General features: G+C 43.8%; 1 protein-coding gene and 1 long non-coding RNA gene across 2 annotated transcripts; one reads left to right on the forward strand and one right to left on the reverse strand.

The window, feature by feature from the left end:
- The first annotated feature begins 618 nt into the window (after positions 1-618).
- On the forward strand, positions 619-3,020 carry LOC125942778 (uncharacterized). Its single transcript, XR_007465350.1, has 3 exons — positions 619-672; positions 2,013-2,176; positions 2,906-3,020. It is a non-coding gene; the product is annotated as an uncharacterized LOC125942778 (long non-coding RNA).
- A 3,815-nt stretch (positions 3,021-6,835) lies between these two features.
- Positions 6,836-10,584, reverse strand: LOC119445332 (uncharacterized). Its single transcript, XM_037709647.2, has 3 exons — positions 10,186-10,584; positions 7,790-8,173; positions 6,836-7,217 (listed from the first exon to the last, which is right to left on the reverse strand). Exons 1-3 carry the CDS (start codon positions 10,392-10,394, stop codon positions 6,836-6,838), a joined length of 975 nt encoding a protein of 324 aa, XP_037565575.1. The 5' UTR covers positions 10,395-10,584.
- Between the last annotated feature and the right edge of the window lie 4,543 nt (positions 10,585-15,127).

Here is a 15,127-nt window from a genome sequence, read left to right on the forward strand (position 1 = left end):
GCACTAAAGTCGCAATAGAGGTGCCAAGGACCACGAAAAAGTATTAAGGCCCAACCACACGTAGCACGGGATACGCGTCTCGCTGCGCGTACGCGTAAGCGTACGCGTCTCCGAGTGCGTACGCGGGTGACGAAGGGAAGGGCGACCAGCCACACGATACGCGCAAACGTGCGCGCTTCACTGCGCGTAGCACAGGGCTGACAGACCAGTGACGGCGGAAACGTTTCGGTTTGAGAAAAGCTTTAATTCATTATGGCTGGTCCTTTCTATTTAATTTATCAATGTTACATCTACTACATTGTTTTTAAATGGAGAAATGCACGCCATTTGTATCTACACATTGTTATTAAACAAAACTACATCGATCATCAACATCATCACTGATCTACCCGTGCGCGCGATAGCGTCTGCTTGCCCACGACTGGAGTTGACATCTGCGCGCGACCGCACGACGTTGCTATCGAGATTTTGTTAATCCGCAAGCTTCTAAAGCTTTAGCGTTCGCCGCCCGCAATGTACTACATGAGATTGAAGCTTTTGCTTCTTGCACCGAAGCTCTTGCTGCTGCTGCTCTTGCAAAGGCGGCGGGAATGAAGAAAGCGTTTGCAGCGACTTTGGTGGGTCCGGCCCGTCTTTCAACGGCGTAAAGAAGAAGGACTTTACTATACGGCTGTAAGTAACCTCTTTCCATGATCTACAGTAGTAGAACAAGGAGCCACTATTTCCACATGGGGATTTGTCTTCGTCGGGACAGAAATTGCTTTCTATATCAGCGTGTTTGTGTGCGCGCATAGGGGACGTAAGTGAAAGTAGACAGTTTTAGTTTAGCGAGCGCTGTACCATTGCGTATGCTGTAAAACGGGCAATTCGCCCTTTTTACAGCCGGCCTTGTCTAGTGTTAAGCAGTAATGCGGGGATCAATCGCACACACAGCGCGCGAACGCCGCAATTTAGTGGCACCGCCTCGTCGGTACAAGGCTCGTCCAGGTTGACAGCACCGATCGAAACGATAACGCGACGTACGCGAACGGAGGGAACGACAAGATCAGGGCGTATTTCGGAAAGCACACACACACAAAAAAGGCATGGGCGAAGGTCGGGCGCTGATTAGCCACCGGGATGGCACGCAGATCGTATATTAGATATGCGGTGACGATACTTAACGCCGCTTCCACAGCCGTCAGTATAACCCGTGTAGGCGTATGAAGTACAACACACCGTAACTAATTCTTCAGCTTCAGAAAGAAAAAAGTACTTGATTCTATTCAACAGACAATCTATTAATAAAACAAGTATTTTCTAGACCTTCATATAGTAGAACTGAGCTGTCACCAGTGCTGGAATGCTAATTTGGAGTCCCCTTCATTAACAGTAGACCATACCGTATATACAGAGCTTGTGCAGCACCCTCCTTTCTTGCACAAAAATTGTAAACATTATGTTTTGTAATACATTTTCTGTTATTCGATATTTCATTCAATATCCTGTTTTTTGTTTCTTTATTTGATTCGATATTTGATTCTAAATCTACTATTCAGTATTTGCACACCCCTACAAAAGAGTTAAGGACTGCTAGTTATATGTGTGCCATTAGTGTAGCAAATGAATTCAAGAGCACTGTTTGAAACATTCATACGTGTTGGTTGTCATTTAATAAACTTGTGGATGAGATATGATTCCCTATACTTTTTGTCTCTCGGAAGTGCGACTACAATATGAGGTGTAATGTACCTAAATAGTGACATGGCAGGTTAAAATGCTGTGCGAATGCTTTCGGAAGTTTCTTGGCAGTGGACGCCGAATTTTTTTATAATCTAACATTCACTGGCTGTTCTGTTTTGCCGACACACTGTTTGTATTCAAGCATATAAACAATGCAGGGGGTAAAATTAATCATGACTAGTGGCTATATGTTTGTGTCATTGAAAAGTGTACAGCTCCTGATGCAGGCATGTGTATATGGGTAGGGCGCACGGACCTTCTGCCAAGTTATAATGCATCATTTTTTACAGATGCAACGAATGCGTCAGGGTGACCATGGATTTTTCTATAAGTTCTTCCACATGACGCCGCAGCTTTTTGACAAGCTATTGAGCTTTGTCGCAGAGGACCTCACACGGCAGCACCACATTCGAGAACCCCTGGAGCCTGGAGAACGACTTGCTATAGCATTGAGGTTTGTAAAGGCTAGTTGCCCTTACAGAAATAATGTGCAATTGGAGGAATACGGAATGTGCAGCCTAAACAGGAAACTCTTTTTTTTGTGATTGAATGTGATTTATTTGATTTTATTTATTTACATACTGCCAGCTGTCTTTTGGTAAGCAAAGCAGGGAGGGGCCACAATACATTGAAACAAAACAAAATAAATTAGAACGAAGCAACTGACAATGCGCGTGAATGAAAAAAAAACTAGTATATAATCTGGTTCATTATACACAACTAAATAAAACGCATAAGCAAATAAGGAATGGGTCACAAAACGCTGATTAAAAACAATAAAAATAGTAGCGACGCAACTGACAATGCGCATGAAAAAAAAATACTTGAAAAAAAAAGTATTTCACATCGGTCAAAGAGGCTGCAAGTTTGAACTGTGTGCATTACCAGTGTAGCAATTATGACTAACTTTATCGAAAAACTTTGCCATCGAGTGCCATCACGCAAAAGCTACCTCAGCGCTTTTGACCTTGTGCAACTTGTAAAACATGCGCTGAGGAATGCTTGCACATGTAGTATTAAACAAAGGTGGTAGTTAACCTACCCAAATTAAATTTTGATCGTATGTCACCCAAAAAATGCCCCCATAGCCATGGAAATCATTGTCATGTCAAGTCATATCATAATTAATGTGCAAACAACAATTGAAAAATGGGTAATAATTTTTTTCCTACTTGCATTCCAGCTACTTGGCATCCGGGCAAGACATAAAAGACGTTGCCTTGGCTTACCGTGTGGGGATTGAGACGGCTAGAGTGTGCATTCATGTGGCCTGTCGAGCAATCTGGGCAAGGCAAGGCACTACATGAAGGTAATGTCACACAGCTGTGAGGGACACAGCTGGCACACATGTTTAAGTACTGCTCTGTATGTAAACCTATCACTTGTTTCATTGGTTCTCCTAAATTTCTACTTTATTCCGACAACAACATAAAAAAGTTATAATACGTAACTCTTAGTTACACATGTTACTTGCACAAATTACTAGAGGTAGGTGAATATCAACTTTGTCAAATGTGAATCGAATATCGAAGAGTCAAATGCAGACTAATATAATTACAACAGCAATATTTCTTTTGATATAACTAAGCACCACACCAGTACTGACTACTGAGAAAAAGTATAGCTGTCAGGCTTAATTAGGATCAATTTCAAAATCTTCTTTCTGAGGTTTTGCGTGCCAAAACCAATTCTGATTATGAAGCACGCCGTAGTGCAGGGCTCCGGATTAGTTTTGACCACCTGGGGTTCTTTAATGTGCAGTACAACGCAAACAGACGGGCATTTTTGCATTTCGCCTCATTCAAGTGCGGCCAAAATCGTGTGGGATTAAAAAAACTGCACAAATAATCGGAACCTCTTAGGGCCTGGTTGGAAACAAGATTTCCAAATGAATGGCTGCTGTGTGACAAGCTTTGCATGAACGCTAAATAAATGGTTTGCCTAATAAAGATCTGAAGTTGTGGGAAAACGAAGCTGCTGGAGGACTTCTGCGCCAAAGACATAGGTAATAGGGCCCGTTGCAAAAAAAGCATCACTTATTTTAGTGTAAAAGAGAAAACGATGCATGACTAGGCTGCCAAAAAAGACTACATGATAGACCACAAGCAAAAATCACAGGCTGTAATGTAGGCTTCTGCTGCAAAACCAAAAACAAAGCTTGCATTAGTCAGTTTGTGCCTGCATTGCTTCGAAACTTTTGTTGTTGTTGTTTCAATTTTGATCATTTGTGGTACACTACTTTGTTTAGGAGACGAAGAACAGTAACGAACCTTAACAGTTATTTTTTGCAAAATATTTATTTAGTTTCGATACAAAACACACAAATAGTTCATTTTCGAATACGAATGGTTGGTGTGGAATTTCTGTCATATTTGAAACTTCGAAAATTCGCCCACCTCTACAAATGACTCATTACCTAGAGGCTGCCAATCTGGACACTCCAATGATAGTAATAACTTCATTGTGAATTATATTGCTCTATTTTTTAAATTTGGTGTAGCTAAAAGAGACGTGTGATTTTGCACAATCACAACTGAATTCCCACTGTTCCTTTCAGCCACTTGTATTGAGAAATTACAGGAGCAGTACTTGTTGCTTTGGATATTTCCAGGTACCAAGCACGTCTGAGCGGGCGCAGATTGCCGATGGATTTGCCGCACAGTGGCAGTTCCCAAACTGTTTGGGAGCAGTTGACGGAAAACACGTTGCCATAATTGCTCCTCGGAATTCTGGCAGCTTGTACTTCAACTACAAGGTAAATTTGTGCATGTATAAGGTGTATCGACGCCACTGAAATAATTATGCAAGTGTGTGATTGGATTTACAGTTGCTACCAACTACGTGATGCCAATCTTAATGCTTTCATTCATAGTTTGATTTAGTGAAAGGTTGCATTTTTCCAAGCAGTGCTACACATGTGTTGCTGCGTTACATATTACGGGGTGTTTCATTTTAGCTGCACCAAATTTTTAAAAATTGCCTGTGGCAAATAGCACAATTATAATCCTTGATCTAAACTACTCGATGAGGCGGCCATTATTTCCATGAGAAATCAAAACGTCTAATTGAGTAATTAACATGATTTAGCTAATTAACTTTTAAAATAATTTTTACGGCACATCTTTTAATCTACGAATTACAGCCGGTGAGTTCGCAAGGCGTATTCACTTGGAGCGAATTCTCAGGACTGAACCAGTTTTGAGATATTATTTTTCAAAGTGTCCGACCACATGCATGGGCGGAACGCCCACCCAGTTAACTTTCTGAAGAAAACGCTGTTTTATGCATGGAAGCATAAAAGCATGCATGCTAGTGCTCTTCCGACTAGACGTGGCCACAGCCTTAACCTAAAGCCCTTTTTTGCGTGCACTAACGTATTCAAACACCGTTTTTTTCCGAGTCATTGAAAGCTGGAATAATTTACCCGGTTGTGTTCCTGAAATGGCGACATCTGATTTTGTAGAAGCATTGGTGTGATATTACTGTTCGACTTCTTTCATTTATGTATTCTATGTACCCCACTCCTGCAATACCCCTGCATAGGGCTTCAGTATTTGAAAATAAATTCATAAATAAAGTTGCCCATGGATTACGTCGGACATTTTGAAAATTAACATCTAGAAACTGGTTCAGTCCTGAGAATTCATTCCAAGTGGATACGCCTTGCGAACTCACCGGCTATAATTAGTAGATTAAGATATGTGCCGTAAAATAAATAATTAAAAGGTCACTTGGCGTAATTAGGTTAATTACTCGATTAGACATTTTGATTTTTCATGGAAGTAATGGCCGCTTCATCGAGTAGTTTAGATCAAGGATTATAATTGTGCTATCTGCCACAGGCAATTTTTTTAAAATTTGGTGCAGCTAAAATGAAACACCCTGTATGTAAACAAATGCACGCAATCTTGTGTTTGTCAACTCTACATTTTGGTTTCTGTACAGGCAATGCATGTTGCCCGAGCTCACAAGGCTGCGACATAACTGCTGCCCCTGTTATCCACGTCGCATGTAACCTTGGTACTTAAACCCACGTAGTGGATGCACCTGACATTTACAAATATGCTCTTTCACTTTGCTTATTAATAGCTGCCTGTCCCCCTTTCATCATGTTAGGCATACTTGTGCCTCTGCTGTAATTCTTGAACACCAATTTTCAGGGCACCTTTTCTGTGGTACTGATGGCTGTTGTTGACAGCAACTACAAGTACATCATGATAGATGTTGCAGCAGAAGGCCGTCATAGCTATGGTGGTGTCTTCCAGAACTCCACATTTGGAAAAGCCCTTCGACAGGAGCGCCTCTCTGTGCCTGCTTTTGCTCGACTTCCTGGAACAACGGCCACTGTTGCACCTTTCACCTTCATTGGGGCCGAGGCATTCCAGCTACGCAGCGATTTTATGCGTCCATTTCCAGCAAAGCAGCTGAATGATGCACGAAGGGTGTTCAACTACCGACTGAGCCGAGCACGGTACGATAAAATTACTGATTTGCAGTAAGCATGGTTACATTCTAAAATGAAACAGAAATGCATACAAAATACGACCAGTTCACCAAAAATTCTGTGAACTTTGCTACTGCAAACCCATGAAAAGCCCGACATCTATTAAAATTGCACAAAAAGTTTTCATTCAACTTTGTGTCACGAGTTCGCAGATGAGATAATTTCACTATTAAGTGTCGTATTGTATGACATGCAATGTTTTGCACAAATACAGCTGCGTACCACAAAATTAAACATGGAAGCTAGTATTCTATTGGTACAAGGCCGTAATGTACAGTGGCAGTATACACATAGAACAAATATGTAACGAGCTTAATATGTATAATAGCTGATGCTTAGTGTGAGAGCTCATGGAATAACAATTCGTTGCTAGCTAACCTTTCACACTTCACATCAATGACTTTTGTTGAATACTTGGGAACAGAGAAAAGAAAGAAAAAAACTTGAGACATGACTACACAGGAACAAGCATTCGTATTGGCTTACCTTTTTTATTGTATCCCAAAGTAGTATGCTGTCCCTAAGTATGCACCAGCAAGAGCTTCCAACCCTTCCGCACTTTTCTTTTGTTTAAAGGAAGGTATTGCATTGCATCAGCCTGAATAAAAATCAATGATTTTCCTTTTTTCCAGGAGGTGCGTGGAAAATGCCTTTGGCATCACGGTAGCCCGGTGGCGCATACTCCTCCGAACCATCCCTTTGCAGCCTGAGAATGTTGACTTTGTCATCAAAGCAGCTTGAATCTTGCACAACTTCCTGTCCATCCTTAATCGAGACGTGCATCATTTCACAGACAGGGAGGACAGTTTTGGGAATGTTGTGCCGGGGCACTGGCGGCAAGGCATGCCAAGGGATGGCTCGGAGCAGGGCTACTTTCCACTTCGCACCACACGTGCCAGAAACTTTGAAGCTAGAGCTGCGGATGCCAGAAATCTTCTGATGGCCTACTTCTGCAGCAGTGCTGGTGAAGTCCCCTGGCAGTGGAACCAACCTGGTGTGTCAAAGGAAGCAGCCGTGAAGCAGCTCCATGACCTACAGCTACTTCCACTCCAGTGATGTAAGTCATGCAAGCAACAATGGCAGGCATATATATACATATATATATATACGTTTACTGCTTTCACCACAATACCGTAAGCAGCATTCATACTTTTCTATACATGTTGTTACTATTTGTTTTAATGCTGAAACATTGCTTCAGTACTCGCCGGAAAACAATAATTTAACTTATTGACGACAAAACTTCACATAGACAAATGCAAACAATAAATGCACAATTACAACATAAAACGGAATAAATTATAAGAATGAAATTCAAACAAAAACACAAAATATAGCATAAATCAAAATTGTACATTAACAAACTGGTATATGCTATTTTTTAAACACTATTTTTTAATTCCTCCATTACTTGCATTAATTTAATTTTCATGGTGAGACGCCTGTCCTCAGGGACCTCTCTGATGTCTTTGAGCAGAGAGAAACAAAACATTTGAGGTCGTCCTGCGGTTTGCATGTTTTCATTGCACATGTAACATTTCACATGTAACATTGCCCAATTGCTCTAATATTAATTGACCGTCATCTTTCTTTTTCCTTTTCCCCCCTCTTGATGATGTTGCTTCAGAAGGAACACTGCCCAGCGTCCCTTGCTTGTGACTGCCTGCTGAGGGCAGCGATGTTTGTGACTGCGGCCTGCTGTGGTGTGCCTCGGAAGTCTCCGGAACCAGCACATCTTGAAGCACCGGTGATTCCAGAGATTCCAAAATGTCCTGGGATTCCAGTGACTCATGTGACACCGTAGACAGTGTCGCTTGCGACGCTTCACCGGATGGTGACGGCACCTCAAGCGATGCCAGATCAGAAAACTGGCCCATCTTTGTTAAAATGTCCGCAGCGCTTTCCTCCTCACTCGATGGGGGCACAGATGGAAGGTTGCCGGATGTCCTGCATGTGAGCGTATTAAGGTTTGCACACATTGCAAAAGTGCAAATAATGTGCCGGTCTAAGGGCAAAAATATGTAATGGCTCAAGCCCATCCACATTTGTTTTAAGGTGTCATTTTATTAGAAAGCAACGCCGAAACTCTGAGTCAGTTTTGTAGAGCTTGCGTACACAACCAGAATGAACATTTTTTGCATGCACTGAAATGTAGCTTTTGTATTTTTCTTTTTTTTTGCTTCTCATACATTTAAGCCGTTCCCCATGAGATCTGCGTGCCTAAGGCCTAGTGATACCTTGTACTCGAAAGAGTGCATATCTGGAATGCTTAAGTTTCGAAATACATCAATTAGCATTCCACTACACTTAATCAGTGTGCCCACTTAATAAATTTCATGTTGAAAGATGTATGTTTCTACTCTCTCAACATTCAGTAATAGTATTGTTATGTCATGTTTTAACATGAGGCTTTTTCCTGTTGTTACAGTTTCTTACTTGAAATGTTCTCGGCTTGTAACTGTTTTCCTTTCATTTGTTTTTAAACTTCACGTCATACTAAACTGTTTTTCTTAATTCAGTGTATGTATAAACACAGTGCAAAGCTATGTAAAATGTAGCAGTCAGTGCAATTGTTGTTTGTATTTAGGAAGATTTGTATAATCATGTTTGTCACCTTGCCATCTGCCATGCAAGGTTTTTTGTTGGCCCAGTGAAGCTGATTTTAGCGAGCGAACCCCTCCAGAAGGTTTCTTAAACAAAAGCTTTCTTTGCCTCTTCTTTCGACTTTCCCACCGCTGCTGCTGCTGCTGTTTTGCCAAATAGGTCTTACTTAAGGCATCATACTGAAATTAATGTAGTCGTTGAGCCACTGTCATCCCAGCTGACTGCCGGCTACAGTCTTGCACGAGTGACCAGTACCGGACATAGTGCAAATACCGGATATAATAACGTAATCAGATCACGGTTTAGACACGTAAAATTCCAGTAATAACTTTTTCCACAGTGCAAATGAGAGTAAACTGGATCGTGTAGTCTCTACTGGGAAATGTCTGCTAAGCAGTAACAGCGTTCTCCACAAACATTGTGAAAGCTTTGCTTAAACCAATAACCACATCGCTTGGGATCCACAAAGTCACCGCAGGCTGATAATTAGGTAAGGACACCGCTGAGCAGACACAAAAAACCAGCATTTATCAATCACACAATGCCGTCAATACTTTGGTGCATTTATTCCTACAGCATGAGGGCACTGAATGAATCCTTGAGCGAGCTAGGTAAAATTTGATTGTTTGTGATGGAGCACTGATTTGCACAGGGCTGGCAAGGAACAAAACGCAAAATTAAAGCTGCTCATTGCAGTGCCCCGGACAGACGTGAATATAGCAATATTCAATACTCGGCTAAATACTGCTATGCACTTGCACGCTGCCTTTTAGGATCAGTGCAAAGAATCAAAGGAAACCACTTGCACCTAACACAACGTGTGTGTGTGTGTGTGTGTCTGTGTGTGTGCGCGCGCGCGCGTGCATCAGGCAAGTCCTTTTCTTTTAGGTTGTCCTGCTAGTTTGTATGTGCTATTCTCTGCACTTCTGTCCTGTGCTTTATTACATTAGGTTTTTATGTGCTACTTTAGGTGTTATTTTGTACTTGTTTTTCTGCTTTCTCTGCTCCACACTGCAAGGAAAAAACCGGCTTTGTGGGTACCTAAATAAATATACAAAACTATCCTTGTACTGCATATATGTGCCCTGACCAGATCACATTAACGAAATATGCGATAATCGCAGTAGCGATGACGCACACATCTTTTATCGCCAGTTAGACAAAGCTGAATATAAGCATACTACGCGTCGATTTAACTCATGTAAGCGCGATTTTGGGGCCCCACAAATTCGGCCCATTACCTGCTACAATATAAACATACGGCATCGCCGGTCAACATAGTAAACGGAAAACACTTGCATCCCGTGTTTCATTTTCAACACGTCGGCTAAGATTGAAACTTCAAAATCACTTACGGTCTATATTCCATTGTGTCGCGCAGGAACATCATTTGCTCGAAAAACGGCCAGACGACGTCGTCCTGCACGTCGTCTGCACCGGCGCCGCGCTTTTTTTCTTCCTGCAGTCCCTTCAGAAGGCGGCGAAATTTATCCCTCAGGGATTTCCAGCACTTCTGTAGCGCTGTGATAACGTCATCTGCACAGATAAAACGCGTTTTAAACATCGGAGAGTTGGCTGATAAGAGGCAGCTTATACCGGTTCCACACAGGCTTTCGATGGCGATCGAGCGATATCAAATTTCTGGATCGCCATCGGCTCTACGCTTATTGCGCGGTACAGGCAATTGTGAACACAAATCCCGATCGGGCTCGATCGGGTTCGAAAGTGCTCTCGTATGACACCCGTATAATATAGCGAGCACTTACCTGTGGGCAGCGTCGGGCATGACGATCCTCGCCACCTCGGTCCACAAGCACCTCGTCATGTGCTTATTTTTGTGATGTTTATGCTTCGCTTGCCAAAGGGCAGGCCGAGCCTCAACGCAGGCGACCAGAGCTTCATTGTTGATCCCTTCCATCGCTGGCGAAACTTCGGCAGCGACTCCCGGCGTCTCGGTCCGATTCCGAAACTTCGACAACCTGTTTCCAAGCCGCCGGTAGATCACATGCCGGCCACGTGACGTCGGGGCTGCCACTTCCGCCGCGTGCGCTCAAAATGACGCTCAAAATCAAGTCCGGCTTGACGCGCGCGCGGGCTGTGCGTCTCCCCTCTCGAGACGCGTAGGACGAGCGCGCAAGGCGACGCAGACGCATGACGCGTAGTCAGGCGCGTACGATTAGCCGCGTGTGGTTGGGCCTTTAGTCGATAATATTTGCAGCTCCACGTCACGTTTCGTTACTCTGACGAAAACGCAAAATTGCATTTTGCAAAACTTCCGTTTCGCGGTACAAACAGGCCCCGGAAACTCCGCTGGTTTTTTGTTCACGCGAATTGCAGCGCCATCCATGAGATGGATGCGGAACCAAAATCGCTTTTCTTCTTTTTCTTTGCAACCCTCTCTCAACTTTGTCGTTTCTCTCTCGCCTTCAACTATCGGCGGCGCGGCCAGCGCTCGTCGTCGGCTTGGCTGATAACGGCCAAAACCACACAACTTTTTTTCTGGCATTATACGGTCAGTTTTTCGCCTTCCGTGCTAGCAGTGGTAACCCTGTGATAACCTACCGTTGCACGTTTGTCGGCTTTTTTTTTTCGCCATGTCTCGCAGCTGTCGCTGTTCGTGTGAGGTTCAGTGGTGTACGAACACATCAAGACGAAGTGAGCCATGCGACGTGAAATTCTACCGCATTCCTAAAGACAACAGGTGAGCATCGTGCTATTTACTTCCCGGTTTTTATTTGTGATAGTAATGGTGCGCAGTCGTACATGGCTGTCCGGTGGTGAGGCAACATTTGGGTGATTTGAAAACACCACAACGATGCTGTAAATCGTTGTGCCAACAAGCAGCGAACAAAAAGCTCCTGATAAATATAGTACCACCTGTGCGTATTGCAAGGAACACGTGTGTAGGTGTGCGCTTTGCACTTATTTCTATCTAATTGGTCGCAATCGTTTAAAAATGCGTTTCTGGGAATTAAGGTTAGCATATCACAACTAGTACTCGGCCGCGATGCGAAACGAGTTCTGTTTTGTATGTTCCAACTGCGATGTTATAATTTATGATCTTCACTGTTCTTCAGGATGGAAGCGTTTTCAACCTACGCTGGAAGGATGGACCTAATGGGTTTGCCCAGAGACAAGGTCAACAACCGCAGAATATGCTCGCTGCCCTTCACGGAGGTGGATTTTATGGACCGAGCGAGAAGCAGGCCGTGAGAAGCTATTCTGCGCATTGGCCATTAGGTCAATTACAATAAATGTTTTTTTACATGTGCGAACATGGAACACCATCCTCGTTTTGTTGCATTCTATAGTGTGTTGCACTGTCTCCTCCAATTCTGGTTTTCGCAAACGAACACAATTAAGTGAGTCCAAATAACTGTTGTGTTGTAAGTGCAATTATTTTTTAATATAATTTGGGCACATGCTTGCTTGATCGTAATAATGAACGGGATTGCGTGCATGAAAACGAAAAAGAATCCACTGCACGCAGCACGAATGCACGAATGGCACGGCCGGACAGGAGAGGAGCGCGGAGGACGCGCTTCGTTCGGTCCGGTGGTGCGTCTGATAACGCCCGCGACAAAAAAAAAAAGCGCCGCGGACAGCTAAAGAAATAAAAAAGAGCATTGCGCGTGGCATGAGGGGAGGGCGAGGCGAGGCTTGCGAGGAAGAATAGGAAAGTCAAGAGGGAAAGGAGAAAAGAGCGGAACAACGTTATCATAAAAAAAGTAAGAAAAAAGTTCTATAGCGAAAGGGGGAGGGTACAAAAATGACGCCGCTTTTCTTTCTTTTTTTCTTTTTTTCGCCACCGTGGAACCGTCATCCATCCGCTAGGGCCTAACTGAAGTGCGCCTTGACGCTAGCCTCGACTGAGCGTCTGCTATAAACAACCAATGGGAGGTATAGGAAGATTCACCCCCCTGGTACAAATTTCAAAATACGTGACCTCTGGACAGCCACTGAGACAGCCAAGATGGCGCATAATGGCGGCCGTGCAGCCGCCATGCGTGTCGAGAATAGAGCGTCTGGTAGCGAAGCTTCCATTTCTAGAAGCCCATACGTTAAAAACATGGCGGCTTATCGGCGGTTCATGGGGCTTAGCGCCATCTGTGTGAGGAGGAAACATTTCCAGCGGAAAAAAATAATTTGACGTCATACCCGTTAAAAACAGAAGTGACGTCATTCTGTTCACTTCGGCGCGAAATTTGTTTTCGGAGGCCTGCCATTAGAGCTGTATATTGAAATGCCCCACCATTCAACTTGATAGGCGTTCCGAGCTTCCAGCGCGGGAAGCAATTCGGAAAAAGGTCAGCCGTACGGGTGTCGAAATCGCATCGCTGCGCAGAACATACTTTCTTTGGAGGCCGACGAACGCTTTGGGCGTTGATTGCGTAGAGTGCTCGTCCTTTCGTCGGACGCCAAGCCCGTAGGCCAGCGCTGTCGCACGAAAACAACTAAAGTAAATAAGTATCTGACGGTCGGAACTCATTGATTTTGACTGCACAGGTTAAGAAACAATAAAGCTACCCGCGTCACCGTCGACATGCAAAAGAACACAACATGTGAGGGGGGCGTATTGTAACAGGTGAACTTTAGGAGCGCGCCTTTCCACGCACTCGAAGAGCTGCATTGCATTGCAAGAGATAGCGGCATCAACGCCCGCCACTATCGGTGGGTGCTTAAAAAAAAGGTAATTATTGATAATGATCAAGTAAAATACAGTTGTATCTTCTTTTCTCGCCATGCATATATCAAATCAATTAGGAATTTTATTTCCGTTAATGAATCTTACTGCGTCTCACTTTAATTAAAAAAACGTATTTTCTTTCCCAATGTTTATTCCCTCAAAACATAGTCGCGCTTCAATCGCTGCTACCTCTACCTCTACACCCTCACTGATGTCGGTGACAATTGGTTCTGAACCGCTTTTCGCCCGAAGCTTCGCGAGCTATGTGGATCGACCTTGATATCAATACGTAGACAGTCCACATCTGCATCATTCAATTCCAGTTCACCGGTGTATGCTCCAAATTTACCGTTCGCAGTCTCTTTTAGCGAATGCTACGGAGAATATTTCATTGGCATCAAACAATCGCATCCTGTTTATAACGATGCATTTGAAAAATGAATGCTACAAAAGGCAATCCCGTGCGTCGGCTACGCTTTCGAGTAGAATTTACTGCATTTTGCGTCTAACGCCTGAGAGAAAGCAGTGTTGTACGGGGTGATGTACTTTGCATTTCTATTTTCCATGCTTGTTAACAAGCTCAAGAAAATACATGGTCTGACAATGACACGTAATGATCTCTAGATATGTGCAGAAATGGATTTCAGAAAGATTATGATTGAATAAGGTCATCCAACATACCCGCTTAAAACACGACCCTGATTCGCAAAGTAGTTCATTACGCTCACCAGTGCGTGGCTGGCATTCGTTGATATTTTCAACAATTAAAACATTAAAGTGCATCGAAGGTAATGCGGGCACCCAACCTGCCACGAGCCGCCCTTTCACTCATGGCCAGGACTTACTAATTGAATTGTTGGGTTTTTACGTGCCGAAACCACGATTTGATTACGAGGCACGCCGTAGCGGAGGGCTCCGGATTAGTTTTGACCACCAGGGGATCTTTAACGTGACCTCAATGCACGGGAAACGGGCGTTTCTGCATTTCGCCCCCATCGAAATGCTGTCGTCACGGCCGGGATTCGATCCCGCGACTTCGCGCTTAGCAGCGCCACACCATAGCCCCTAAGCCAACACGGCGGCGGGTGGGAGTTGCTAATTCCCAGCTGTCCCCAATTAATTTCAAACATTCAGTGGAACTAACTTCCATGGCCACCAAAAGTGAACTCTCGCTAACGGGATCTCGCAGCTAAATTCCATAAATTGCGAGGCGTCATCGCTCATGGTTCTTCCCGCCGTTCTTTTATGCAACCCTTCCAATATAACTCACTCATGTCATACGTGGCTTGCATATGTAGGCAAACTCACGCACGAGTTAACTCACGCAGACTCGGACCAACCGGTGAGTCTGCGTGAGTGGACTCGTGAGCGAGTTTGCCTACATAAGCTGCCACGTATGACATGACTGAGTTATATTGGAAGGGGTATATCCCGCTAGTCTGAGTTAGCCCAGCTTTGTAGAACTTTGGTCAGCTTGAGCCCGAGTTTAAACCCGCGTATAAGTTTGGTTAGACTCAGTCCGAGTGAGCCCTAAGCGAAATATATATATATATATATATATATATATATATATATATATTTCGCTTGGGGCTCACTCGGACTGAGTCTAA

Source organism: Dermacentor silvarum, chromosome 1, assembly GCF_013339745.2.
Source record: "Dermacentor silvarum isolate Dsil-2018 chromosome 1, BIME_Dsil_1.4, whole genome shotgun sequence".
In the NCBI taxonomy this organism is placed as follows: Eukaryota; Metazoa; Arthropoda; class Arachnida; order Ixodida; family Ixodidae; genus Dermacentor; species Dermacentor silvarum.